The sequence below is a fragment of the Candoia aspera genome, chromosome 2 (genome assembly GCF_035149785.1).
Source record: "Candoia aspera isolate rCanAsp1 chromosome 2, rCanAsp1.hap2, whole genome shotgun sequence".
NCBI classification, from domain to species: domain Eukaryota; kingdom Metazoa; phylum Chordata; class Lepidosauria; order Squamata; family Boidae; genus Candoia; species Candoia aspera.
The window spans coordinates 109,972,669-110,000,501 of record NC_086154.1 but is presented as its reverse complement, the minus strand read 5'-3'; the positions used below and the strand labels follow the sequence as shown (position 1 = coordinate 110,000,501).

Genomic DNA, 27,833 nt, shown 5'->3' with positions numbered 1-27,833 from the left:
AAAAGCCTTTTCCAAGTCTAGGAATGCCATGTGCAATGGTTGGGTCTTCTCTTGGTGTTTCTCTATAAGGTGGTGAGCTGCAAAAATGGCATTGGCAGTCCCGCATCATTTGACAAAGCCATGTTCATTGATGGTGAGTTGGATGATGTTGCAAATGTGCTGGTCCAAAATTTTTTCCAAGATCTTCATAGTATAGGACAAGAGGCGAATTGGGTGGTAATTGACGCAGTCAGCTGGGTCACCCTTGTTTTTAAATATGGGGACTGTTATACTTGTTGACCAATCAGTACACAGCCATTACTCGTCGTGGCATTAAAGTAGTTGGTCAACCAATGTATCCCCATATTGTGGAATTCCTGCAGTTTCCAGAAATCCACAGGTAGATCAAGTCCTGGGGCCTTTTTTCATACTATCTACTGCATTAATGACGTCCATAGTAATAATGGGCAAAATTGTCCATAGATTGGCATGCCCACTGGAATTGGTGGGTGCAGGAATTCAATATTGGAGATCTCGTTAAAATGATCACGCCAATGTTGCAGAATTTCCTGCTTGCCCTGAAGTCTTTTGCCATCCTCGTCCTTTATGCACATATAGTGCTCAATGTCTTGGGTGGCCTTCTTCCGTGCTTTGGCCAGGTGGTAGATGTCCTTCTCCCCTTCTGTTGTTTCCAGACTATCATATAGGTCTTGGTAGTGTTCCGCCTTGGCTTTGGCAACAACCCTCTTAGTTGCTCCTTTGGCAGCCACATAATACTGCCAATTTTCCTCGGTCTCATCTGTCTGCCATTTCTTAAAAGCTCTCTTCTTCTCTTGCACTTTCTCCTGTACTTGTTTGGTCCACAGCCATGCTTGTTCATCAATACGTCGGCGGCCTGGTTGTGTGACGCCGAGGATTTCTCTGGAGATGGTGGTAACAGAGTCACAGAATGCCGTCTATGTGGTGTCACTTGAGGCAGTATTAATAGGTGGAAATGTGGAAATGTAATAATTTACTTCCGGTAAATGTATTTTTATATAAAAGGCAACCCTTTATATGTTTCTAATACATTGTTTATTTGAGAAAACATCCTGTTTTTCACTCAGAATGTTTCAACAGCCAGTTTTAGGGGAGAGAGTAAGTACTGGCACCTTAAGCCATCTGCCTCAGTTTGTGTCATTATCAGTAATCAGCAGTATCTATGGCTTATGTCCTTAGCCCAGAGGGGTGGGTTGCTAAGACAATCCGAAACTTTCTCCCTGAGGATTCCTTCCTGTGGTTTCATACTGCTCAAATGTGTTTTAGCTCATCTATCTTATTAGTTGTCAATAGCTGGCCTGAAATGGAGCTCACTATGTGTAGTTAACAATTTTTAATCTCTATCTCCATGTCTTGATTCTAAAACAAGGGGTTTCAGGTCACTCTCTCCAAAAGATACTAATTTTTCACTCTCTCAGTCAAGCACTGCATTTTTATTAGATGTATAGAAATGCAACTCATTTGACATAGAAAGATGCTATCGTTGGTTATTTAGAATCATTGATGTCCTGTATCTCAAAGTACTTCCTGTGCCTTTGCTTTGTTATACTCTTATTTTTGCTCTTAGACTTGTCTTGATTCTGTTGTTTTTCATACTGTTATGATTTATATTTCTCATCTTTAGTCACAATGTCCCAGAAATAAATTTCTTATACATTCAAAACCCTACAAATCTGAGTTGGATGTAATTTTGTTCCATGGTCAACCAGTGTAATAGGTGGCCTTCTGAAGTGGTATGTTCCCATTCACCTTAGAAGGAGAGTTATGGCTACAACTCAAGAATTCCAGCTTGTACCATACTAGGTTTTAATGTTCTATCTTGGAATTGTCATATTTAGAGTTTCTCAAAAATTGGAGGGTGTTAAGTTTCCATTAATTTTTTTAAAGTACAGAATCCTCCCATCTTCTCTGGTAGATACTAAAGATATGACAACTGTGGTTTGGCCTTACTGGTATGTTAATTTGGGGAAAGGGGAGCCAATTAGGTACTTGATGATCCTTCAATTTTTCCACATACAGAATGGGGTGAGGATGAGTTGTTCTATGGTGTTTTAAGAATGATAAAGATTGTAAAACTAGCATATTGAGAGATAAATGTTCTGTTCCATTTACTGATACACTTACATCAAATTTTCCCATAGCAAAACTCTTGGCTGCTTTCCAAAGAATAGTCCATAAGTTTGACATACCACTATAGCCACATAAGTTGTCAATTCATCTGTTTCTAATTGTACTATTCTTCAGCAATCTTTATGGAATCATCCATGAAAAAGAGGGATCCTTTAGAAGTTCTGGAGAAACCGTCAGGATGGTGAAGAAAGACAAAACTGAGTCTCTTCTAAAATTGAGAGGCTAGGATCCTGAATAGCAGGCACTCCAGGTAGCAACATCCCATATAGAATACCAGTTACGGTTTCTGTCCCCTGAAATGAAAGATCTGACGAAAGGTCATCACATGCAACTAGCTGAGTGATTATTTAACAACCTTCCCTGATTGTTTTTTGTCTAGAATGAAGAAAGATTGGAGGCAGAAGTGTAAATTATTTATTATTATAAAAGTTCCAAACAGAACCAATTTCCTGAAGAGAAATTTACAGTACTAAGGTTTAAAGTAGTTTTTTGGGGGAAAAGTTATAAAATAATTTGTTACCTACTCCAAAAGGGGCTAATCTTGCTGTAGCTTTGGAAAAGTCTGTTGCTTTGCAGAATATGCCACCTTAGCTAATAGCTACACCTGAGCTGGCCTGGAAGAAAGATGAGAGCTGCAAGTATTTACATAGCAATTTCCTGTAGTTGGAGAAAGATCAAAGTACCAATGATAGCCTCTTTTTTTTTTAAAGTGCGGTTGCAGGGTTAGAATCCAGAAATATCCTTCAGAAGCATCAAGAACTCACAGGAATTGCTGGGCAGCAGTTTCTTAGGGCATACTACACTCTGATGGATTTCCACAATCTGATGCCCTCCAGATGTTTTGGATTTGAACTTCTACAGGGTTGAAGTCTGCAGCTGGAGGGCATTGTGTTAGAGAAACCTGCTCTGTGACAAAGCCACTAGACTGGTAGAAGATTTGCCCCTTCATTCCAGGAGAGAATCATGTAGCCTTTAAGGAATCTAAATTATATGCGTAATGAACCAGGGCTGTTTTGCCTAAGGAAAAAAAAAAGGCGGGGAGGGAGCAAAAAACTGTCCCTTTTCCCATCCTAACTATTTTTCTCCTAAGTTTTTATTGTGATGGACTTTGCATCTAAGTAGGTAAGGATTAACCATCAATGCAGTCCTTCTTGGACTATGCCTTTTTGATATGGCTGAAGGCTGTCCAGCAAAATCTCCTTAATTATGCAGTACTATCCCCTGTCAGACTAGTTTCTTGTAGTTGGGGAGAAAAGAAACAGCTTTTGATTTTGATTTCAGAGTAGTCTAGTCTAAACATCATGTGGATCTCAGAGTGGCTGATGGTTCCATTGGAGAAAGCTTGGTTCCAAAGAAGCAAATGACGCTTGTGCTTTGTTCACAGAATCCTTTTCTCTTTTCAAAAAGGGGCAAATCGAGGCTGGTTACCAAGTGTTATGTGAAAGAAAACCTTACCAATACAAGCCAGAAAGAGTCGATATTTCTTTGAAGCATATGTAAAATTATTCCTAGGCTAGTTTTAAACCCCTGCCATTTAGGTTGTTAAACTGAATGTATGCAAGAGAGAGAACCTCCCTGTGTAAAATGCCAGCCTAGCCTGCAATAATACATAATACAAGTCAGTATTTAGTGCAATACAACAGGAGCAGCAGTGGCCAAGTATCTGCTACTCTTTCAAATCAAACTGTTCTCCCAGCTCCTCAGTTTCAGGCAGCAGTTCCTTGGCACAAAGGAGCAGGGGATACGTTCTATACCAAAAGGTCTAGGGGAATAAAAAGCATTAGGACAAGTTGCAGCTTTGGTGTGAAGTTTGCTGGTGAAACTGGTGCAAGTGCAGGCTCTGCTGGTGGCTTCAGCGTTCAATCAGTGATCTCGCTGTAATAGTACTTCTGGGCTGCTTCTGTCATTTTCCAGTTGGTGGCCCGGAACTCGATGATCTCCAGGAGTAGCAGCTGGGACAGGGAGCTGAGACCCTCCTGCAGAAGGAATCCATCGCGCAGGAGGCAAAAGAGCTCATCCATCCTCTGACTGTTCATCTTCTCGAGCTGTTCACCAATGCGGTGTAGCTGCAGCACCAGGCAGTCCACCTTAAGGCAAGAAAGCAACATATGTCTTGAAGAACTGAGAGTGTTACCACACAGATTCTTGGGGATTCTCTTCCCGCTCCACCCACCCACAAAAATAAATGCAATTCAAGACCTACATCAGCTATCCTCAAGCTAGTGCCATCCAGATGTGCCCAGTCTGTCCAGGGATTATGGGAATTGTTCCTTTTCCATGTGTATACAGGAATAGTCTTATGCTTAAAGTACATATTTCTAAACATATTCTCATTAAACAATCCACATTCTCATTCATTCTTGGGACTCTGAATGGTTCAATTATTTTCCCAGTATTCTCCTGTTTGTTCCCACCCATCCATTCATGCCATCCATCCATTCCACTGAATTGCATTCATTCAGAATATTTTATAATTTACAAAAGTCCTGTCTGGTTCTTTCATTAATAGGGATGAAAGCCAGCTGTATGACTTTGGGCCAGTCATTCTTTCTCAGCACAATTCACCTCACAGTGTTGTTGTTAAGGGGAAAATAGGAGGAGGAAGGAGTATTCAGTATGTTCCCCGCCTTGAGTTATTTATAAAAATAATAAGGTGAGATAGAAAATAAATAATAAATAAATACAATTCACTGGAATGTAACATGCAACTGACGCCAACCAATTGATTCCTACTTTCATATGTACCCACAACAACCTAAATGACACCATACTTTCTGACATACACTGTAACCCCTTCATTTGTAACTAAACTTACACCTTCGCTTCCCTGCATGTATTCACTAACTCCCCTCTACAAGATAAGACTGCATTCAAATCTATTCCACCTTTGCCCTTTCTTTCAGTTTCAAATATTCACCAGGGCTGTGATTTAACACAGCCCAAGTTATCCACACTGTTCCAAGAGAACTCACCTCTTCCTCTTTCTGCAGACTATCAGGCTGAGCCAATCGGAAGAGGCAGTCATAAACAGGATTCACCAATGCCATCATGGGCATATTGTTGACCTGTTAATGGGTTGTGGACTTGTCAGCTGGGATTCATAAGCATTTTGGAATGTTTAACCCCCACCTCCAACCTCCAACTTTCTACCACCACTTGGGGATTAAAAAAAATTAAGCAAGCAACTGTGTTAAGTCAGCTGAAAGCACCGCAGCAAAAAGCTCACTGTATTTTTCACTGACTTAGATGTTAAACCTCAGAGTGCCCTCCAGAATTTAGTGCCCTCCAGATGTGTGAAGCCACACTTCCATTACTACCCAGCAAGCACAACTGCTGGATGATGTGATCTGTAGTCAACACATTTGTGGTGTCAGGCTGGGAAACACTGGGCTCAAATCTTCAATGGAGTCTCCTGTGGTCACCCTACCCATCTCAAGTGGGGTGAGTGGGCTCCTTAAGTGCAGCACCCATTTGAAGAAAACTTGCCATACAGGGGTTCATTTTGTCTCTCTCTTATTTATTTAGTGTTGCTAAGATTGCTTGCTTGCTTTTCAAGATTTATTGATGCAATTTTAGTCTTCATGACTGTTCTATTATTTATCACCACTTCTTTCCTTCTTGCTTGTATTTTTATTGCAAGCTGCACTCCTTGGACGCCTCAATGGCCAGTATTTCTTTCAGTCTCCCTGTCTTGTGCCTGCTTTAAGAATTGCCACTGTTGCTGTTGTTGCTGTTAAACTGGCCAGCTGAAAATCATTGGCTCTAGCACCATTTGTATTTCCTAAAATGTTTCTGGGCCTATTTCAGGAAAATAAAAATGGTGGGCTGCTGTAACCAATTGCTTTATTTTGAAGTGTGCTCAGCTGCCTAGAAAAAAGAAAAAGCTCACCTCTTGGACAGAGGGTGGCTAAAGTGATGGTGGGGAGCCTGCTGGGAACCTGAATGGGAAATGTTTGACCTATTTTCTGCCTAATTCTGTTTTGTTAATTTGTGATACAGCTGCATATTAGCCAACTGTTACTGTGTCTTGTCTCTCCATGCGTGTATTTGTATATGCCCTTTCAAGTGATTTTGCCTGTTAGACAGAATAGATACTATTTGCTTTTGATTTTTTCCTTTCACATTCAAAGTTAACAGCTTTGATTTGTTGGGAATCTGCCTCCCTCTTGCCCTTAGGTTCTGGGTCAAATAATCGTCCCTTGTGAAAACTATGCTCAGCAGCTGGAGTCCCTCAGCATAACTGGAGTCACTTTGTGAAAGGCAAGCCCTCTAAAAGGCAGCCATTTTGCAAAGGGCCAGTGACAGACTAACACAATGCCAAAAGCACAAAGGGGTTGGGAGTTCTTGTTAGACACATTTTTCTGGAAATAAGATCAGGATCTCTAGGTACTCACACCTAGGATTACTCTTTCTGTTATACCACCTGGGAATATACTCAAGTTACCCAAAATAACTTTCAGGAGAAGAAAGACATGAAGCAATACCATGCCAACTCTGAATGTTGATCCAAGGCATTTGGATGGTCTGTTCTTAGCAGGGTCCCCTTACCCTCAGATAGTCAAAGATGTTGCAGATAAAGGTGACATAGCAGATCCAGGCCTGGAGGGAATGGGCTCGCAATTCATCACGGTCCTTATACTCCTGCTGCAGGCGGTTGAGAAGGCCCCGCCGGAAGATACTCTGGCCTGTTTGTTTGCTTTCCACCTGTGTCAGACATCAAGCGATGAAGTCCAGGGGAAAGCCATTTGCAATTAAAAGATGGGGCAGCCCATGTTCCCTCTATGCTGCTCACATTAGCAGCCTTGCTGCAGCCATTGCATACCTCACACAAGACTTGGTCTCCTGACAAAGCTGACCCAGGAAGTCAGTGAACACAACAGAGAGCAGGGAAGGGGTAAGTCAGTGAGGAGAAGGATGCTGAAGGGAACCAGTGACCTCCAGCTGTCAAAGGACAGGGACATGCACCAGACACCTCTATTCCTATTGGAACTGGAATCCAAAAGCACCTGACTTGTGTGCAACTGGGGCTTCTGAAGTTGATTTGCATGGGACTAACTCCCAGTTCAACAGACCCAGGCCTAGAGGAAGAATCCAGAAATATTCCTTTGCCAGTAACTCCTGAAGTTAGGAGACTGGAAAGAAAGAACCTGGATAAAGCTACTCCAGGCAATATTTCCTGTAAATTGCCTCCTGGCCAACCAACTGCTGCTTAGTTGACCTCATAACTTGCACATCTGCTTCCCTGTCTTGAGGAAACATTGGTGGTAGCACAGGTCTTCATCTCATAGGCATCTGCAGGGCAGCCAGGAGAAGCCAATGACAAAACACATGTCGTGATGTTGTGACACAACCCTGCTCCATATACTTGTATACAATAGAAATCTGCCCACATTTTGCTATTTTGGTGCCATTGGGGTTGGAAAAGAGGTCTGTGCTTTACCTCTGTCTCTCTCTCCCTCTCCCACCCAGCTCAAGCCCCATCCATAGGAAGACAAAAAATGCATAAAGAAGCAGGAGCCTCTAGGGGCACAAAGTGTGGAGGGAGGCAAAACTTAAAAGGGTCATTTAATGAGTTTTGCTCACCAGGTCTGGGCTGTAGTTGAAGGGATAGATTCAGCTTCTATCCTCTCATCTGGGCCGGATGCCAAACAAGTTCTGCAGGTCAGGCCAAGCCAAGCTCCATCTGTGGAAAGGAAGCATGGCTGGTGAATGACATGCATGCCCAGGACCCTGCTTTAATGCAACCTACAGGCTCCTTTATATTAAATTATACTAATTACACCGTGCGGTGTTTAATTTTACATTACATTATATTATGCATACAGTATATTATGTGTAATATGTGGGCAATATAGTGTTATTGTATTGTATTGGTATTACATTATACTATATTTTATTATGTTATACAAATATATCTCAAACTAAAAACTGGGACATCATGCCTGGTTGTCACAGGCATGAAAACAAATGCTGGGTATGAACAAATGGAATCCAGAGTACAGCTGGATGTGGTAAATGGCACTGAACATCTTACCAATTCTCAGAAGACGGACTGTTCAGCCTCTCACCTGGATGATGGTGTAACAGATACGCCCAGCCTCTTTACTGAACACACAGTCTTTTAAGGACTGGTCCACAATTACATTGGCCACTTTCTCCAGATCCACGCTGCTGGGATCTACAGAAGAAGAGACAACACTCAATTCTAGTTTGAAAAAAATGTAAATCCATTTGACAGATATTATATCAGCGGTGACACATCAAACACTACTCCAAGGAAACTTGGGGGCATGTACCAAAAAGTTTGGTGGGCAAAAATAGCAACTGGGATATGCCAGTTTTTCCTACTCTCATACCCTTCAAGTGTGCTGAACTATACAATGGTCACTGGCTCAGTAAAATAAATAAATGCCAGGTGCATGTCTTGGATTAGATTATTCAACAACAACTGCAGAAAAAGTCTTATGTATGGGCAGCATTTCTCAACCTTGGCAACTTTAAGATGTGTGGACTTCAACCACATGCTGGCTGAGGAATTCTGGGAGTTGAAGTCCACATATCTTAAAGTTGCCAAGGTTGAGAACACTGTGCCTGGGTAGACCCCCTTTAGCTCTTGAAGAAAGGGCCTCTGGAGCAGAGCTTAAGGAATCAGAAGATTTCCATGGCAGCAGGCAACCCTTTCATTTGTCTATAAACCCAAGAGGCTGTGCTTCAAGGCCAGGGAAGAGATGGAAAGGAGAAGTGGGGTGGGGTGGGGTGGGGTTGGCGGGAAGAGAGAGAGTTGCTAACCTTTGAGTGCTGTTTTCAGTAACTGCTGAATCTCTGCATCAAATGAATGTATTTTATAGTCCTCTTTGCTGGTCTCCTCCATCCCTTTCCCTTCTTCAAGAGCTATTAGGTCAGGGAAGTTAGCAGAAGCTGTGGAAACAGGAGAGATCACATACTATTTCTCTGGAACAGGGAAAGAAGGCACATCAGTTCTTGCTTAGGCAAAGCTCTATGGCCCATCCAAACAGAAAAACAGTACTACTGGAGCTGATAAAAGGAAATCAAACCCTCTGAAATGACCAATGAAGAAAAAACAAACCTGGAGAAAATTCTCTTCTGACACGGGCAGACAGTACTTCTGCTTTCCCTTCTGAAGGACTGCGGATCCTGCAAGGCTATCTCCCCTTCCTCCGTATTTGAAGGTGAGAGGCTTCCCTTACATAGCAGTCCAGCACCACTGGCTCCCCCACTCCACTAAGCCCAACACAGGGCTTCTGAACCCAGGGTCCCCGGTCAAGCACGTTGCTCACTCATCAGAATTCCTCAGTTTTCACTCAGTCAGGCAAAAGTGAGTTGACACGACAAGACAGGAGTCCATGGCAAACATTTTAGAGACCTGGAATCTACTCAGAGAGTGGAGGTGGGAGAGTGTGTTCAAAGACTTTTTCCACAATTTTTACTTTGTGGAAGACAGTCTCTCTCACAGGAGTTTGTTGCTCTATTGTTGCCTCTGTATGGAAAAACAGAGTTTAAATGTGCAGAGCCTAGTGTGAACGTCAGCTGTTGGTGTGTTGCCTGAACAAAAAGGCAGGGTATCAATCAAATAAAAGATAGAATGAAAAGCTTACTAGTGCAAAACGAGGGAGCTGGCCAGAGGTAGAACAGCCTTCATGTCCAGTAACACAGTATGCATTGCTAAGAACTTAGTAAAGGTATGACAACTGCTGTCACTAAACAGCAATGTTATTAATGGGAAAGGATAGTGAGTATTATTAATGCATGGAGAATTCCCAACTGATAAGCCAGTTTCTGCACATACAAGAGCAGTCACACCAACCTTTCTCCTGGGCAGAGCAAATAACCTCTATTTATGCAGATTTCAGGATCAATTACTTCTGACTCAAAGTCTGTCTGGTCATAGGTCACCCTGGGATTGTTCTGACAAGCACAGAAACTGTTGGTTTTTTTCCTGGTTAGAATTTGGAAGGCTGCTAACTTCAACCCAAGCTGTGTAGGGGCTGATCTGTTCATGTTGGTGGCAAAAGCATTGGCTTCACATGCAATCCAAGGAACAGCCCCTAGCACCTCTAGCTTAGAAAGATCTTGACTTGCAATGAGTGAGAGTGGTTCTCATGTTAGAGAGGCACTGCCAGCAGAAACAATATTGGGCTAGATGAAACCCTGGTTGTCCTCAGTATAAGGCATTTCCATGTGTTTATACAGAATCTCAGCAATGGTCCTGAGGGCAGCTAGCCTGAGACAAGATGACAGCTGATCAGAAAGAGGTTCCTACTGCAAGCACCCGTCAGTTAGGTTACAACTGGCCCGAAGTGCTGACATTGACACTCCCGTGTGTGCACCCAATTCCACCAGGTTCTTCATTCTGTTCAGGTGATCAGATGCATAAACAAGTGAGCTGGGTCACTGCCCAACAGTGTGATCCCACAATTCATAGATGCCTAACATGTTTACCTGACTTTGTTTATTACTACAATTACTTCTATACTGCTTCAGTGTGAACACTCAAAAAGTCCTTAATGATGGCTTACCACAAGGCTCTGTTTTAGCCCCTCTTTTATTTAATCTATATACTTCTGATATGCCTGATACCATCTCCAGAAAGTTTGGCTATGTGGGTGACTGGGCTATAGGCATAAGACATCAAACCTTTGAGACAATGGAAGCCATCTTAACATCCGAATTAGCTGTCCTGGGAACATACTTCCACAAATGGAGATTGCACCCAAACCCTGCAAAGACAGAAATAGCGTGCTTCCACCTATGTAACAGATTGGTGAATAGACATTTAATGTTCAGTTTGAAGGCACTAGACTCCAACATAATACACATCCAAAATATCTCGGGGTAACCCTAGACAGGATGCTTATTTATAAGAAGCACTTAGAAAATACCGCAGCTAAACTGAGAACTAGAATTAACATTCTTCATAACCTATGCAGTACTACGTGGGGTTCTTCTGCTGACACGCTGCCCACTTCGGCTTTAGCGCTGGTCTGTTCAACTGCGGAATACTGTGCTCTGGTGTGGCTCAATAGTGCGCACGCAAAGAAGGTAGACATACAGCTCAACAGTATGATGCAGATTATTCATGGAAGCATCAGGTCCACTCCTACCCAATGGCTGCCCATATTGAGCCATATCCCTCCTCCAGACTTCTGATGGAAGAATGCTCTTCTCCAAGAATATAAAAGGATAGTTGATAACTCCGAGCTCCCCATACATAGCGGTATAGTGGAATTAGGAATAAACAGATTGCAATCTAGGCATCCACCTATGGCTACTGCCAAGGAATTGGCTACAAAAATTTTTCATCTCCTCGATTCCAGGAGGCAATCTTGGCAAAAAGCCTGCCCCCAGCATTGTCAAAGCCTGCCCGGTATTACAATGAATCCTCCTGCTTTTGATCAGCCACACAGAATATGGTCAGCTGTCAATAGAGTGCGCACTAATCATGGCAGGTGTGCAGATTCCCTATATAAATGGGTAAGATACCATCTCCAGGGTGTGACTGCGGGGCTGACAGGCAAACTGTTAAACACATAATACAAGAATGTAAGACTAGAGCCTACGACGGGAACTTAGCTGATTTCCTGATGGCAACTGATGCTGCAAAAGACTATATTTGTAATCTTAATGTTTGTTTTTAGTTATAATTGCCCTATGACCAATGTATATTTTCTAAATACCTTTTTATATTCTCAATTTTTAAATATATTTGTAATATGTATGATGTGCTGCCATATGATAAATAAATAATAATAAATAATATGCTGCTTCAGTTGGCTGAATCCAAGTGGCTTACAAAAGCAAACACATATAATGGTGTCATCAACAAAGCATAATACATCCAAAAAAACATACAGTCATCCATAACCAGTACCCATCACTCATCCTTGGCACAATGATTTAGTCCCAAATACTCTTTGAAAAAGCCAGGTCTTGACTAGCCTTCTAAACATCAAACGCGAGGGCTCAGATCATATTTCTGAAAGTAAGTTATACCACAGAGGCAGAGCTCCACCAGAGAAGGCTTGCCTCCAAGTCCTCTCTAGCTGCACCTTATGAGTTGAGGAATTCTCCATCAGTCTCCCCCACCCCCACCAGCTTGCCTTAGGCTAGCATATTCTGCCTGGGGTAAGCAGTCTAGAGGCTGTTACCAGCACCTTGAATTGCACAAGGAAACCATTAGCAACCAATGCAGCTCCTGCAGGGCTACTATTATATGACAACATTGTTGCATGTTCCCATTAACATGCAGGCAGTCTCAGCTGCAGTTTCTGGGTGGTCTTCAAGGCCAGTCCCATATAGAGGAACTACAGGAGTCAAAGGTGAGATGACTTTCCAGGAAAGGTCAAAACCTCTCTAGGCCACAGTTTCCACCTGCTGTTCCAGAGCAGCTATGAGTCCAGAGCTCCCACATTATGGACCAGCTCTTTCTGGGGCAACACAACGCCACCCAAAGCTAGAGTGGCATGGTGCCCTCTCTCTGGAACATCATCCCTCCAGAGATCAGACTGGCCCCAGCCCTGCTGGCTTTTCATAAAGCCTTGAAGACCTGATTCTGTGCCTGATCCTGGGGCCCCAGATGTGTGACAGAGCCCATCTCCTGGTTGTGTTAATGGATGTCTTTTTATGATTTTTAATTTATTATATACAGTATGTATGTATGTATTTAATTTTTATCCCACCTTTATTATTTTGATAAGTAACTCAAGGTGGCGAACATACCTAATACTCCTTCCTCCTCCTCTTTTCTCCACAACAACCCTGTGAGGTGAGTTGGGCTTGGAGAGAGTGACTGGCCCAAGGTCACCAGCCGGCTTATATATTTTCACTTATTTTAATACTGTAAGCCACCCAGTCACGTATTTGAGATGGGCATCTAAGCTGATCAAGCAAACAAATAAACAATAACGTTGGTTCTATTCCAACTGCTGAAAACAACATTTGGGGAAAAACGAAGACGCTAATGGCAAACCACTTCAACATCGCTGCCCAGAATATGACGCGGATGTATTCACCAAGTCCCCGGGAATGGAGCAAAACCGGAGGGACTCTTCGTTTCTTTTTTAAACCTATGCACAGAAGATTGGCTGACACAGTCCAGCAGACCAGTCACGGAAGAGTCTGGGTGTGGGGTGGACGCGTCTACTTTAAAACCCAGTTTTTCAAAAAGGTTAGCCAAGTTTTCAAGAGGGAAAAAAACGCCCCGCCGTATCAGAGACCCGCACCCGGAGTTTCTAAGGCAGGCCCGAGAAAGCGAGAAGTTCAAAGGGCACCCACCTGCTCGCCGTACACCTCCGCTGTCAACAGGGGCGCGCCGGCATCTTGACGCGGGAAGACGCCCCCTGGGCCCCTAATTGTTTTTGGGGTCTGGCTCGGGTCGCTGGAGGTAAATCAGGAAAAAGCCCACAACCATAAACAGCAGCAGAAGCAGCAAGAAAGGCAGCAGCTCAAGCATGGAGTGCAAGTGCAGGATGGGCATCCTTCGGGTATTCGCCCCGGCGGCCCTGCCGCCGGCAGAAGCGCCCAGCTGGCCCGACCAGCCGTCGCGCGCCCCTCCGGCAGGCAAACAGGCTGCTCTCGCTTTTCACTCACTTTGGGATCCGACGGCGACTCCTGAAACTCGGTTGCCGGGGGGGGTGCGTTTTTTCCCCCTTGCTGGCAAAGCCAGAGGCTTCCTCTTAGGTCATTTCCTCGCCAGGCTGAGGGAAAGGGAGGGAGAGACGGTGACAGCGTATTGGCAGCAGCGCCTCCTGCTGGCAAATGGAGGTACCTTCCTTTAAACCAGGATTCTGCAGAGGCTTGCAAGACCTGTTTGGTTGCCTTTACTAGAATCCTGAGATCCACCAACTAAAGCCAGGAACAAAAATGAGGAAGACCAGATAAATACACGGAATCAGAGACAAAACCATTATTTTGGTTTTAAATAATGGTTTGGAGTGCTGGTCCAGCGGCCAATTGCTGATATGTCATGAATGATATAACTGAAATAAATGCCACAGATTGGCAATATGTAGACCTTATTCAACTCCCATAAATTCAGACCAACATGGATAATTCTGAGGATTAATGAAAATTGCAATGCAACATGGAGAGATTTTGACAGAAATTCAGGAAGTGGAGACCACCATGATTAAAACTAAGTACAGATGGGCAGATTTACTAATCTCTCATAATATATAAAATCATATGTGTATCTGCTTAGTATGATATATATTGCATCCATCAAATTCCTCTGTGGTTTGTATTTCTTGACATGGATCTCTTTCTCTCTCTCTCTCTCTCTCTCCAATAATCAATTGTGTGCAGAAATATTATCCTGGGAGTGTTCACGCTATGCACCACACTTTCAAAGCTCCTTTTAAAATCCTCTCTTACATGTCACCACATCTCAACTACTGCTACTGCTTTATGATCCAGTACTGAGGTCAGAGGCTGCTCCCTGTACTGTAATGTGGTACATTATATAACTTGAGTTTAGTAGGAACGCTACACTACACTAGTCACTGGAGATCAATATTCCCTTTATATAGAGACGTCCTGTTTAAAGAATGTTCTGCAAAAGGAGAAATCAGAAATGGAACAGATAGAGCCGCTGCAAGCAGGTGTGCAAGTTGGGCACTCAACAAAGGCACCATGACACAGGGGCGTCAAATGATGGGAATGATAGTAGCTCAGTGGCACATTGCAGGACACCAGGTTCGGGGAAGAAGCCCGTCCAGTTACTATTCTGCATGTCTGCACATGCCCTATAGACAGAAAGGGAGAACAAAGCATCAGGAAGCCACAGCTGCCACATGACATGACTTGATGCTTTGGTGGCAAAAAGTGTTTTGCACAAAGGGGTCTTACAGGTCAACAGTGGCCCTGGGAATGGATGATGCACATAACAGGCACACTGTTAGCACAACCCATGACTTGCATAAAGCCATTCAATCTCTGGAATTTCTAGCTAGAAATTAATGGGAACCCAGGAAATTTGCTATGGACTGGTCTGCTTCGTTCCATATATGCCAATTGGCAGCAGCTCTGAAGGGTTCAAGATGGAATCTTTCCCAGCCCTACCTGGAGAGAAATGAAACTTTCTCCATATAGAGGGTATGCTCTACCTTTAAACTACATCCCTTCCCAAGACATCTGTCATGGTCCCTGTTCCAATGTTCCTGGAAAACATTGTAACGTGTTCCCATGCCATGGGGCTGACATGAGTTGCTGTCCGGGAGGGGGCTGCTCCTGTTCCTTGTACCAGGCTGCGATGCGAGGAGGGAAGAATGCACGTTTGGGTTAACTTGCCTGGTCAAGGACATTTCCTGCAGACCGGCAGGAACCATTAGGGGCACCTGCAGGGCATGGAATTGTACTGACTTTGGGGGGAGGAACTGGAAGCCGTTTGGGGTTTTATTGGGAGACATCCTGCGCTTTTACTATTCTCAGCTTTGCTTGTGATCCTGCATACTATTCATTATTAAATCAGATATCCATGAAAGCCTTGTGTGAGGCTGACAGTGATTTTGAATAGGCAATCATTACACCATCAGTCCTTCAGATTAACTTCTTCCTTCCCAATGTACAGTACTCCCAGCAAATGAAACAGTTCAGCTTTGGTAACACTTACGTTTGTAAAACAAGGATTTAACCCCCCAAACAGACAGACAGACAAACAAAGCATTACATTTAGCAGGGAGGGCTTTGTTTCTCAGGTATCAGCCACATATTATCTGAGCAAAAATCCAGAGGGCTGGATGGCTGCAAAAAGATAGAGAAAACTCTTTTCTACTATTCAGTAGTTGGATTTTGCAGCCCAGATGTGGTAAGCCTGATACGTTACCACTTTTGTGCTCATCAGGCTCCTCCATGGATTAACCTACATCCACACCAAACTTACCTCCAGCTGCAGCAGGAGGTGGGGAGGAAAGCATCTACTGCCTGCTCTGAATGCATCAGTGAGGCCAGCCACGTCATTGTGATTTAATTGTCCTTTCATGCCTTCTGGCTTAGCTGAAGTTCATACTGATCTAATGTAGGTTCCAATGTTTGTAGACGAAGTAATTCAAAAGCTGCTTCTCCTCTGTGTTTGGCAAAGCCACCTCTTGTGATTGATATTGTACATTTTAGAATGAATTAAATAGTCACATTTCACCATTCTCTGTGTCTGTGCTTTGAACAGCAACCTGATGTGCAACCCCAGTGAGGCCATGATCCATACTTCAGGGGGAAAAAATCACCTACTGATTCTGGAAATCCATCTAGTATTGAAGACTTGAGAGCAGAGGCCTTTTTCTAATCAGTCTATAACTTGATCATTACTGTGCAACTAGACAAGCTATTGCTTTAAATAATTTTTAAGGTGGCCCAATTCTCTAATGACTCTGGGCGAGATACCATGACAACAGTAATAAAACATAGGTAAAAATGCCACCTGGAAGGAAACCACCATTCTGAACAGTAAAATACACAGGAACCATTGCTCACTCTAACTCCTGGCTTGGGGGAAGAGTCAAGTTTTGAGTGCTCTTTTAAATACAACAGGGTGGGGGTGGGAGATTAATCTCAGGGGGATGGTATTCCAAAGGGCAGGTTCTGCAACACAGAAGCCTTCCTAAATCCCATCAGATGGCACTGCTTAATGGAAGGGACCTGGAACATGCCCATTTGGCCCAATTGTTCTGGCTGGGGAGAAACTATGAAAGAGCGACAGTCCTTTAGATAACCAGGTCCTACACCATGAAGGGCTTTATAGGTAATAACCAGCACCTTGAATTGCACCTGGAAACCTACCAATAACCAGTGCAGCTCATGGAGCAAAGGTGTTACGTGAGCAAGACATGACATACCCATAATTGCCCATGCCACTGCATCCTTATCCAGCTGCAGCTGAATGGCAGCTCCATGTACAGCACATTGAAACAGCCCATGTGCAAGGTGACTAAAGCATGAATGGCCTTCTAAAAGGCCCCCTGCCTTTTAGAACCCACAGCCACCCAGTCTTTCAGGGATGAACTTGGCCTCTTCTTCCCCTCCAGGTTTCCACAGCCTGCAAGCACCCAAACAAGACCTTTTTATTAATAACAGATTCCCAAATACAATCACCAGACATTGAGGGCATTGTTTATAAAAAGCATTAACAGCGCCTTTCCCTTCAAAGCATCAGCTGCCTTTTCCTCATATGTCTTTCCTAAGTATTGCTTGAGTGCAGTAAAATGAAAAAGGATGTTTACATGCTGCTCCTTCACTGGATTCTCAGAAGAAAAGAGGAGTGGCTATTGCAAAAAGAAAAAGTAATCCACAGACAAATTTATGTTAAATATATTTATTATTTTTCTTTCAAGATAAACACATTCCATTGGCTAAAAAAGTGGGTGGTCCAAACTCTTGTAATGAAAATTAGCTCTTTATATGAAAAATACAGATACAGCGTTATAGATTAGGCATTCATGTAACTACAGGGAGTGAACAAAAATCTCAGTAATGGAATCTGAAACCTTGCACAATCCTAGATGTCAACTAAGATCATTTGGATTACTAAGAATATAACTCTGTTCCTGGAGAAATTCTCATTGGCACAGGTGCCCAGTTGAAATAACCATCAACAATTTTGGACATGTGGGGAGAGAGTGATGACCTACTGATGTTATGCCATCTTACAAGCACTGGGTTGTTAAAGTACACACTGATTTTGGCACTGTCATAAGGCACATTTTAAAATTAACATATTTGAGGAAGCAGATTGCAGGAGGCACCAAACAATAAAAGATGACTGAAAGTAAGTGTGTGATCCAGCTTATATTTGGAAACTAAAAATATCAAGTGTTTCTTCTCTATTTGGATTGCTGTCATTTCATGCTTGCATGCTAGTTTGCATGCTTAGAAACTGCAAGTTCTGATAGAAAGGCAGGTTTCAAGAGCTAATGCCTGTATACGTAGGGAAAGACACAAGAGGCCTTGGGGACAGGATGATTGTGGAACCCCCTTTAGTTATGGTTGGTTTATAATTGGTGTTCCATTCTTCTAGTCCACTGTTTCTCAGCCTTGGCCATTTTAAGATGTGTGGACTTCAACTCCCAGAATTCCCCAGCCAGCATGCTGGCTAGGGAATTCTGGGAGTTGAAGTCCACACATCTTAAAGCAGCCAAGGTCGAGAAACACTGTTCTAGTCGGTAGTGTTCTTTTTTATATTTATTATCTTTTTATTCATAAGCTGCCCAGAGTCATCAAGGAGTCAGGTGGCCTCAAAATTTAACAAATAAAATAATAATAAAAAACATTGTGAATTGAGGACAGTTGCTGCATTTTTGGTGAGCCAGTTGTTTGCCTTTTGATAAATGAGCCTATCCTAAGTGCACATTAGAAAGAATATAAATCATTTGTCAATTCTAATTTTTGATAACAAAAGAAGGAAAGGCGTATGAACAGTTTGAGGAGAGAACCCACCTGTCCAAACCAAACATTTCAGAGAAATAGGCAACCTTTGTTCTTAGGGTACATAAGGCAAAGATTGCACACACAAACCAGGGCTCTTCCAATGGTATGCAAAGTAGCTGGAATGTGACCTTCACAGCACTTATGAAAATAAATGCAGATAAGCATACAAGGAACAACCTGACCTGCAGGTAAGCAACAGAAAGTGACAGAAACTTTCTGTTTGCCGTCTCTGTGCTCCCAAGCACTAATGGCTCTGGTTCTACCAATTCAGCATGATTTGATACCAGAAGAATTTAAATCCATCCTGCTAGTACTGGAGGTTTTATAAAAAGTCTGCAGATACTGCTGGAAACAGATGTTCTTTATTTTTAAATCTCTCTCTCTCTCTTCAGAAGCTTTGCTTGTATCTATCTGATATACAGCAAACTGGAGTGTTTTTGTGGACTATTAGCGCAACTTCAACTTAGCAGTGTGTCTGAAACGTGGACTGTCCCATGCTGAAGGGAGGTCACAGGATGGAAAATCCACTGGGTTGTTGTAAGAAGTTTGGTGATTTCTGTTAGTTCTCAACTCAGCCATCTCCTCATCCTGTGAGGTTAATGTCACTGCTCCCCCAGATACCATGCAGAGAATAGAAACATTTCCAAATAAATAAATAAATACCCCCCCCAAAAAAATTATTTGTATGCTTTAACATTACATTTTATAGGTAAGTGCCTAGAAGACTGGGGCAGGGAGCAAGGAAGCAGCTCTCCCCTTAGTCTGAAACGGTGACTACGTAAACTCTTATATATCTTATATCAGGCAAAACTGGATTAGTACAGGAATATCCAGGTTACGAGGACAAAGCCTTACAGCAAACCTTTATGTCCAATTACTATGATCTGCTAAACAAAAGTACTGAGTGCCTGCCAGAACTGTGAGAATTCTATCAGTGACTTGGAAAATAGGACTACTTTAAAGCTGCAATTCTAAATGGACATAGTGGGATTTATTTCTGAGTAAACTTGGACAAGATTGCATCAACCATTTAATTTTTTTTGGGGGGGTAGCTTTCTACATATATAAAATTGGCCAAATTCAGCCAGGCAAATGGTCCTCTTCAACTCTTTTTTTATTATATGTTAAGAGTTTGCTGCAAAAAAGTATTAATTGTTATTCCTGAAGCTTTTTCTTGAAAAAAAGCCACCAGGGGATAACATTATCTGAGAAAAATAATTAAAATAATAATTCAAAGCTGTTATCTTCTCACAAAATAAATTGAATAATTGTATGGTCAACACTTTTTTTTCATTCTGATTCAAAATGGAAAAGTTTAAGATGACAACTTCTTAAGCGTTTAGATCCAGCATATGTGTTTTAGTAAGAAGGGAGAAGTTGATAGTGCAAAAATGTAAATGCCTAATTTACAGGCCCATGGTATGCTTGCCCTCTTTGTATTTTTAGTTTGGAGAAGCAGCAAAATATGTACGGGTAGGGCAAGAGGAACCATGAGCACTAATGGCACTGCTAACACGGAAGGGAAAGCTATGCAGAGCTTCCTGTTTCGTTTGGTTTTTTGCCAATGGACAATTTTCACACAACCACTAATGAAACACTGCAAAATTACAAGGTCTGCAAGAACCTCAACCAAGAGGCAAGGACAGATATAGGGGAAGACCTGGTAAACTCCCAGCTGTCCGGGCTGAATGGTCAAGGCAGGTAGTTGTCTATTAAGCAAATGTCCCATCAGCACTACTCAAGACCCCCAGCTTACCACAGGCATTGCAAAATGGCCACGCTGGAGGGGTCTGCCATCCACCAGTCAGTACATGGTTCATTTGAAGGGTGGCTAGTTTCCAGGGTCGCAAAAGGGGATTTTGGCGTGTTAGCTAGGGACTGATTCAAATCCTCTTGTTATAAAACAATAGAAAAAGTACACACACCTTTGCAACACAGAGTAGAGAAACTCTCCACTGACCAATCTTCAGAGGCCTTGGCAGTGAAACCTCATCAAGGAACACTAATGTTGCAGCTGCAGACTAAAGAGGTAGCCTGAACAAGTGCTGAGGTGAGCCAGTGCTTCTGTTTTGAACAAAATCAGTGATGTGCATCCTGGGCTTGGGCAAATTGTCAGTGGTCCCCACTCTACAATCCCATATGCTCTGCCTCACCCCCCCAATCCCCAACAATGATGACTGCCCCTGACAGAATTGCATTCTGGGAACATCCACTGGCGGCAGGCATCAGCTCTTGCTCGCATTAACCTTCTTGCTTCTTGGAACCACGGGAGTCTTGCATTGTTTGCAGAAGACTGCAGAAGAACTCATACCATAAAAAGGTGAAGCCTGTCGAGAAAGCAGCCTTCAGCAAGCTCGGGGAGAGGCCCTTGAAGAATCCTCTGGCTCCCTCATCCAAGACTATCTGCCGGGCACAGTCCGTGATGCTAGTGTATGTTCGAACCTGCAAACACAAGGAGTGAGTGAGCAAGAGCACAGATTCAGGCTGGGTACAGTCTTCTCTCTTAGGCGTATGCAGCATGTTGGCTTAGGTCTCATGTAATCTTGGGAAGAAGCCATGGCTGTTTTCAGTGTTGCAGAGAAGTGCTACGTTGGTGCTCCCACATGGAAATCAAATCTGAAGCCCTGCATAGCCTGATTACGCATATTGGTCTCCAGGCAGAAAACGAGAAAAAGAAGCAGGAATACTATGCTTAAGAACTATGGACTGAGAGTTAGAAAACAGCCACCACAAACTGGCTAGTTGGATAAATATGAACAAAAAGGAAACGCAGCACAAACACCTGTAACACAGCTTTATTGCGAAGGGGGTGTATGTTGAATACCTTGAAAGAAGAAGAAGGGTGAACAATGGGGCATAATTAACTGTGCCTTGCTATTACATGGACAAGATGTGGGGAGCCTTGGGCTCAGGTGCTCCCAAGTCTTCTTCCTCTCTTCTTTGCACACGAGGTTTAAAACTACCAGACTAGGCATTGTGTACAACAAAGCAGTTTGTTTTGTCAAAATATGGGCAACTGCAGTTTGCACAAACCATAGTTTATTCAACCACGAGCTGAGCAAGAACACAATGTGACAGAATGCCACCCTCCTGCATGGAAGAGGAAAAAAGGGAAGGAGGGAAAGCATCAACTCCAGGCTCACATCTGGAGAGAAACAGCGAGAGAGGGAGAGGGAGGGAGAGAGCGCGCAATGGCTCCTTGAAAAGCAGTGCATCAACATACATTTGGAGACTACGAGCATCACAGCTACAGAGTCACTGGAGAATTGGCAGTTCTCTGTGGCAGGCGGAACGTACTTCTAGTAATTTCTTTGATGAACCCTAACCCTCCAAATAAGGAGAGGATGGCAGGTTAGGCAGGAAATTGCCCTAAAGTTGCAGGAGCCCTCAGTTAGATATTCTTTAAGGCTTGCATAAAAGGGGAAAGGCTGGTTGTTTCAGCACGTATATCCGACTGCCACTGCTAACGTACTGCCTGATATATTTGGCATAAAAAAAGAAGAGGTGAGGGAGGGGGACAAGAAAGAGCTCCACAAGCTGAACCCCTCTCACCTGCCCAAAGGCCACCCGGGCTTGCTCAAAGCCGCCCACTTGCAGACGCTTCTTGAACAGGTCAAAGGGATAAGTCAGGGTTTTGCTGAGGGCTCCAGCACAGCTGCCGCACACAAAGTTTTTAACATTACCTGAAAAACCAAAAGGTTAAAAGTGGAGGAAGCGCCACAAAGCTAACTCCGGTCCTGCCCTTCAAAGCCCTCGACTGGTCAACATGGAAGAGGCATGAGTTGCGGGGTAGGATTACCTTTAGGAAAGGCTCCCAAAGGTTCCTATGACTCACTGACCAAGCACTTTTGCCACTCACTGATTTCCAACCTTGAGGCAGGGGTCCTTTCTAAGCCCAGTTTAGTGACAGACAGCCCTCACAGTAACACTGAGAGCTCACCTGTCCCTTTTTCCTGGCCCAGCCCCATCCCCACCACTGGCACCAACCTTTCTTCATCTCTTCGCTTGGAGCAAGCCAGTTGTATACCCTCTTCAGGAGACTATAGAAGGAAAACTGGAAGCCGGCATAAGGAACAATGGCAATGATGGTTGGGCTCAGCCCCCTATAGAAAGTCAGCAGCCCTTCTTTCTGGTACATGCTAACCACGGCATGGCGGAGGTTCCTGTAAATCTAAAACAATTTAAGGACGAGCATCTTTCCTTGACCGATCCATGCAACGCTCCATCAGTGCTCCTCCCTATACTGTCCTTTGGGACTCTCCCTGTTATTTTTTTGTCAGCCCCCAGCACTCCTCCTGACCTTGTCTGTCAGTTCCCTGACAGAACAATCAGCCAAGAACTTTGTGACACTTAAACAGAACAGTCCTTTCTATGAAAACTTATGCCATAATAAATGCATTAATCTCTAAGATGCCCTAAGACTCTGAGTAAATGGGAAACCAGTCAGAATGGTGTCACTTCATTAAATAAATACTGTTAGTGTAAGTAAGGAACCAGAATGTTCCCCAGCTGGCAGGAGCAGAACTAATCTGGAAGCACTGGGGGTGGGAACTCTTTCACCCATCTCTTACCTTTGGTTCCCCTTGGGCAGCCAAGCGGGTACGCAGCGTGTCAAGAGGCTGAACTGTCACAGTAGCAGCACAAGCAGACAGACCGCCACAGATAAAGTGCACAGCGAAGTCACGAGCATCATAAGGCGTGCCATGGTGTACCAGCTTCGTCAGAAATTCAAAGCTCACAAACTTGTAGAGGAAAACCAAAACAAATAACCAGAAACTTACATAATTCATTTAGGAGAGCCACTGATCACAAAGGACATTTTAAAGAGTAATTTCTATTAATACATGTGGCCCAAAAGTTCTGGTTTTGCATCTCTGATGTAATTAGAGATCAATGTTAAGACATTGATTCATCTTTCCGCTTACTTATTTAGGATGGTGGATGTCTTTGTAAGTCTGTAAGCATCAGTATAGCCAGCTGCACACAGCAAGCCAGCCCAAAGTACAGTTGGCAATTTATGGCTCAGTGTGTTGAGTGAATCCAGTTAATGTAGTTAGTTTATGGTTTAATATGTTATCTGAACCCTAATAATTGGATAAACCCTGCCTCAGTTAATCCTGAGTTAGCATACCACATGAGCATACCCAACACCTGAGAAGGAAAGACTGCTCAGAATTACATCAGTTTACAAACTGGTATTCAAGGTAGATTAAATAATCAAAACAAGAAGAGGTAGCTGATGTGTTTCATCTCATCATTTTGCAAAAATCAACAGAAGAGTGATGATTTCATTCTGCATTGCAGGATCTGGGATGAAAAGTTGTAGCAGGAAAGTGAAATCAGAGAAAATGGGGCTAAGAGTTTCTTGGGCTCTAACAGAGGCTTTGACAGAATGCAAAGAATAGAAAACAGAAAATAGGGAATTACTCTTGTGCAAGCATGGAGATTTTGAATTGATATTTAAAATTACTTAAATTAACTCAGTACCTGAACAGAAAGTACATGAAGAAAAGTTAATATGAAATCCCAGGTTTGCTAAGGATGAATCTTAATCCCAGAATCATACCATTCCATGTTAACAACCCAACTGTGTCATATTACTTCTCAAAAACAAAAAAAATCAGTCTTTGAAAAGAAACACGAGAAAGGCAGCTAAACAGAGTTACCCTGGAAGTTAGGAAAAGTGGCAACTTTCAGGCCACAGAGATAAAATATTATTTGATTCTCACCTGGACAGCCCCATATGTGATGGAGAGAAGTTGAGCGGGGACATGGCCTTTCCAAAAGGCGGTGAGCCCTTCCTCCTGAAAAATCTTACCAACAGCCTGCCAGATACCATGATACTTCGCATGTGGATTTTTGGAAGAAAGCTGCTCTATCTGAAGCTGAAAAACGACAGCATAAGAAAGCTTTCTGTTTCTAATATTTATGCGGAGAAGACTCCAAAACTTCTTAAGGTTATGATATTTCTCATCAGCTCTTCTGGCTGGTTTCTTACTAAGGATTAAGTAGTTTTTAGTTTATTTTAGTTTTATTGATGTATGGCCAACGCCCCAACAAAAAACTATCCAAATGCTATTGCTAAAAGAAGGCATTAAAAATACAAACCTATCAAGAAGATTTTAACTCAAGCTACTAAGCACTGTACAGCAATGGAAACTGAACAGAGTTTGGCAATTTTTCTGGAGATTGCAGATGTCAGCTAAGAAATGGGAAGTAGTCCCTTCCTCTGAGCTAGCAAAGCTGTGAGTTAGAAGAGACATTGTTAGGTGAGCTGGCCAAGCTATATAAGAAGAGCCGTGCAAAAGGACCTGAAAAACTGATTCCCTTTTCCCCAGCAAATGGGGCAAGTTCACTGTTACACAGCAGTGTGGCTGAATTTTATTTCTAGAAATGAGTATGGCAAAACATCAAGTAAGTGTAAGGGATTTTCTGTGAGTCAGAGCTGCAAGTAGACTTCTCAGAAGTGGTCCCCACTTAACCTATGTCTTTGTGTTATAACAGTGCCAAAAAATGCAGCCTCCCAGCTCCCCTTAAAGCCCCTCTGAGTTGGAGGGGCTGAAAATTTGGGAATTTTTTTTTGAATTTTGGAAATGTTTAAGGGATAACCCACTTAAAAAAACAGACTTCCCCCTCCAAATTGGGCAACTTTTTTCCAGTTTTGGGAGGCATTTTAAGAGAGAAAAAATGTGCCTCTTTATCCCACCCCCCACGCTCTCAAAACCACACACACAAAAAAAGCCTTTGGCTCCACTTATTCCAGTAATTTTTCTCTTCCACTTGTTCTTAACAGATCAAAAAAGAGACTGCAGTTTGGTAGAGGGAACTTTTTTCTTTTTGTGCCTTCAAGTCAGATTTTTTTGACTCCTGGCAACTGCCTGGACAAGTCTCTGCAGTTTTCTTGGCAAGGTTTTTCAGAAGTGGTTTGCACGGCCTCCTTCCTAGGGCTGGGAGAAAGTGACTGACCCAAGGTCACCCAGCTGGCTTTGTGCCCAAGGCGGGACTAGAACTCACAGCCTCCCGGTTTCTACACCAAACTGGCTCTCTAGAGGGAGATACAGCACTGAAAAAAGTGTTTTGTCTCTGTTCTCTATTGATGAAAGAACTGCAGCTTATGGAACGCGGGTAATTTTGCCTTTACTCACATGCAAAATAATAATAATGATAACAACAACAATAAACACAATTAAAATACAAAATAAAAAAGTGTCCCTTGCCACCGTTATTGGGTGGCCCTTGCCATGCCACATAAAGCCTGGCATAGGCTTTGAGCCAAAAAGTTGTTATCCCATTCTTCCCACTTCATAGCATGTTACTCTGCATACTGTACAAACAGTACCTTCCCCAAAGCTGTGGTCAGGGAAGGGGAAAGAGTGTGTTAGGCTATTGCCTTACATATACTTACTTACCTAGGAATAATCACTATTTACCCTGGCAGGAGAAATATAAAGAATTGCATTGCTAGTTTAGAATAGGGATAGGCCCCACGTAGCCCTCCAGCAACTTCCATCACCTGAAGGGTTACACACACATCACCAACCTCTAATTTCAGAAGGCTCACCCCAAAAGTTGTGCCAGTTAGAAAGGGAAAATATTACCTAGACTACACATCTTCCCAAAAGTTTAGAGCGTGTAGAAAGGTGTAATTATTTTTTTTAAGAGGCCAAAGTAATTTTTAAAAACCCAACCTGGAGTAAAAGCAAATCTTCAAACAGGCCTCAGTAGTAATCCCCAGGGCTTCCTTGCCAAAGCTGATGGTGCAATGCCTAAGAAAAACCGTTACACTGAGTTGCATGGTACAAGCACAAGAGCAGCCATGCTGGATCACACAGAAAGGCCTTCTAGTTGAGGACACCCTTCCCACCTGGCCCCTCAGATGCTTGTGGGAGCTCACCTCACAAGCCAGGGATGCCCTTCCACTAACCTTCTAGAAGCCACCTGCCTCTGATTGCAGAGATCATACAGCTATCATAACTAGCTGAGAGCCAGTCTGGTCTAGTGGTTAAGGCAAGGGACTAGAAACCAGGAGACTGAGAGTTCTAGTCCCGCCTGAGGCATGAAAGCCGGCTGGGTGACCTTGGGCCAGTCCCTCTCTCAGCCCAACTCACCTCTCAGGGTTGCTGTTGTGGGGGAAATAGGAGGAGGAAGGAGTATTAGGTATGTTCCCTGCCTTGAGTGGTTTGTAAAAATAATAAAGGCGGGATAGAAAATAAAATAAATAAATAGCTACTAGCCACCAATAGCTTCATCAGAGCCTTCAGCTAAAGAACCACCTTTGGTTCCTTTAAACAAGGGGTAATGTATTCACACAAGGGAATATTCTGCTGCATTTCTGTCTGGTATGCAAACATTAAGCAGGCAGCTGAGGAAAAAATGGTGGCCTCTGTAATTGGACACCGATTATATAACCTCTGGAAATGCAGAGCTATTGGCCAAACCAGCTCCTTCATAGTAGAAGGGAGGGCCCCTTATCACCTTCCTTTGGTTATCCAGGGTCATAAAGGAAAATGAAATTATTTTATTGCTGTCATTAACCAGCGCAAGGGGTCATAAAGGTAATACCTGAAACCGAATCTTTAGCACATCAAAGGGGCCAATCATTGCCCGAGTGACCAATCCAGAAGCGGATCCTGCTGCTGCTATTTGCACAGTTGAAAGGGAGGCACACTCGGAATCCGGATCATAGCCAACCATCCCTACAAGGCCCACGGACCTTGCTCTCCATCCAGTCCCCCGGGCACCAACACTGGAGGCAAAGAAAGAAAGGGTCCGGTTGAGCACGGAAGCGTAAGAGTTTCAGCCACAGCTGTCTGAGCTGAGACCCAGAACTTGGGGGGTCTTTACAAAAAGGGGGAGAAAACAGTGCATCTGAGCATGTTTAAAGTGCATTCGGCGCAGCACCGAAGAGCCGCGCGCGGACTTTGCATGGCCGTGACCGTGACTGAGCACATGTCCTCCAGGATCCTCTGAACCCTGTGCGGAGGCTAATTTGTGACTGTCTTCAAGGAGAGGGGGCAGCACTCAGCCCAGGTCCCTGCCCTGCTCTCCCCCCGGGCGTCGCGAACCTCCCCCAGGCCCTCGTTCGGCTCCAGCGAGGCTCACCCAGACCGCGGCTTCCCACGGCAAGGAAAGGCGGCGACCGATCGCAGGCCTGGCAACGATTCAACCTGGCTCCAACCGGGGACCCGGCGGGTCTGAAGGACGGCCTCACGCGGCTCTCGCTTGGGATGACAGCCGCTGGGCTCTCTGGG

At 43.6% G+C, this 27,833-nt stretch overlaps 2 protein-coding genes across 5 annotated transcripts; both read right to left on the bottom strand.

Annotated features, from left to right (window-relative positions):
• Nucleotides 1-2,545: 2,545 nt before the first annotated feature.
• MIF4GD (MIF4G domain containing) lies at nucleotides 2,546-9,364 on the bottom strand. 4 transcript variants are annotated; one of them, XM_063293135.1, is made up of 6 exons: nucleotides 9,236-9,363; nucleotides 8,938-9,066; nucleotides 8,217-8,353; nucleotides 6,697-6,852; nucleotides 5,121-5,213; nucleotides 2,546-4,235 (listed from the first exon to the last, which is right to left on the bottom strand). In XM_063293135.1, exons 2-6 carry the CDS (start codon nucleotides 9,017-9,019, stop codon nucleotides 4,008-4,010), a joined length of 696 nt encoding a protein of 231 aa, XP_063149205.1. In that variant the 5' UTR covers nucleotides 9,020-9,066; nucleotides 9,236-9,363; the 3' UTR covers nucleotides 2,546-4,007. The 4 variants fall into 4 exon arrangements, with proteins under 4 accessions (XP_063149205.1, XP_063149206.1, XP_063149207.1 ...); XM_063293136.1 differs by having other exon boundaries at nucleotides 8,217-8,326; nucleotides 9,236-9,361; XM_063293137.1 differs by lacking the exon at nucleotides 6,697-6,852 and having other exon boundaries at nucleotides 9,236-9,364.
• Nucleotides 9,365-19,630: 10,266 nt separating this feature from the next.
• Nucleotides 19,631-27,277, bottom strand: SLC25A19 (solute carrier family 25 member 19). Its single transcript, XM_063293134.1, has 6 exons — nucleotides 27,145-27,277; nucleotides 24,312-24,467; nucleotides 23,154-23,324; nucleotides 22,570-22,753; nucleotides 22,135-22,265; nucleotides 19,631-21,024 (listed from the first exon to the last, which is right to left on the bottom strand). Exons 1-6 carry the CDS (start codon nucleotides 27,274-27,276, stop codon nucleotides 20,824-20,826), a joined length of 975 nt encoding a protein of 324 aa, XP_063149204.1. The 5' UTR covers nucleotide 27,277; the 3' UTR covers nucleotides 19,631-20,823.
• Between the last annotated feature and the right edge of the window lie 556 nt (nucleotides 27,278-27,833).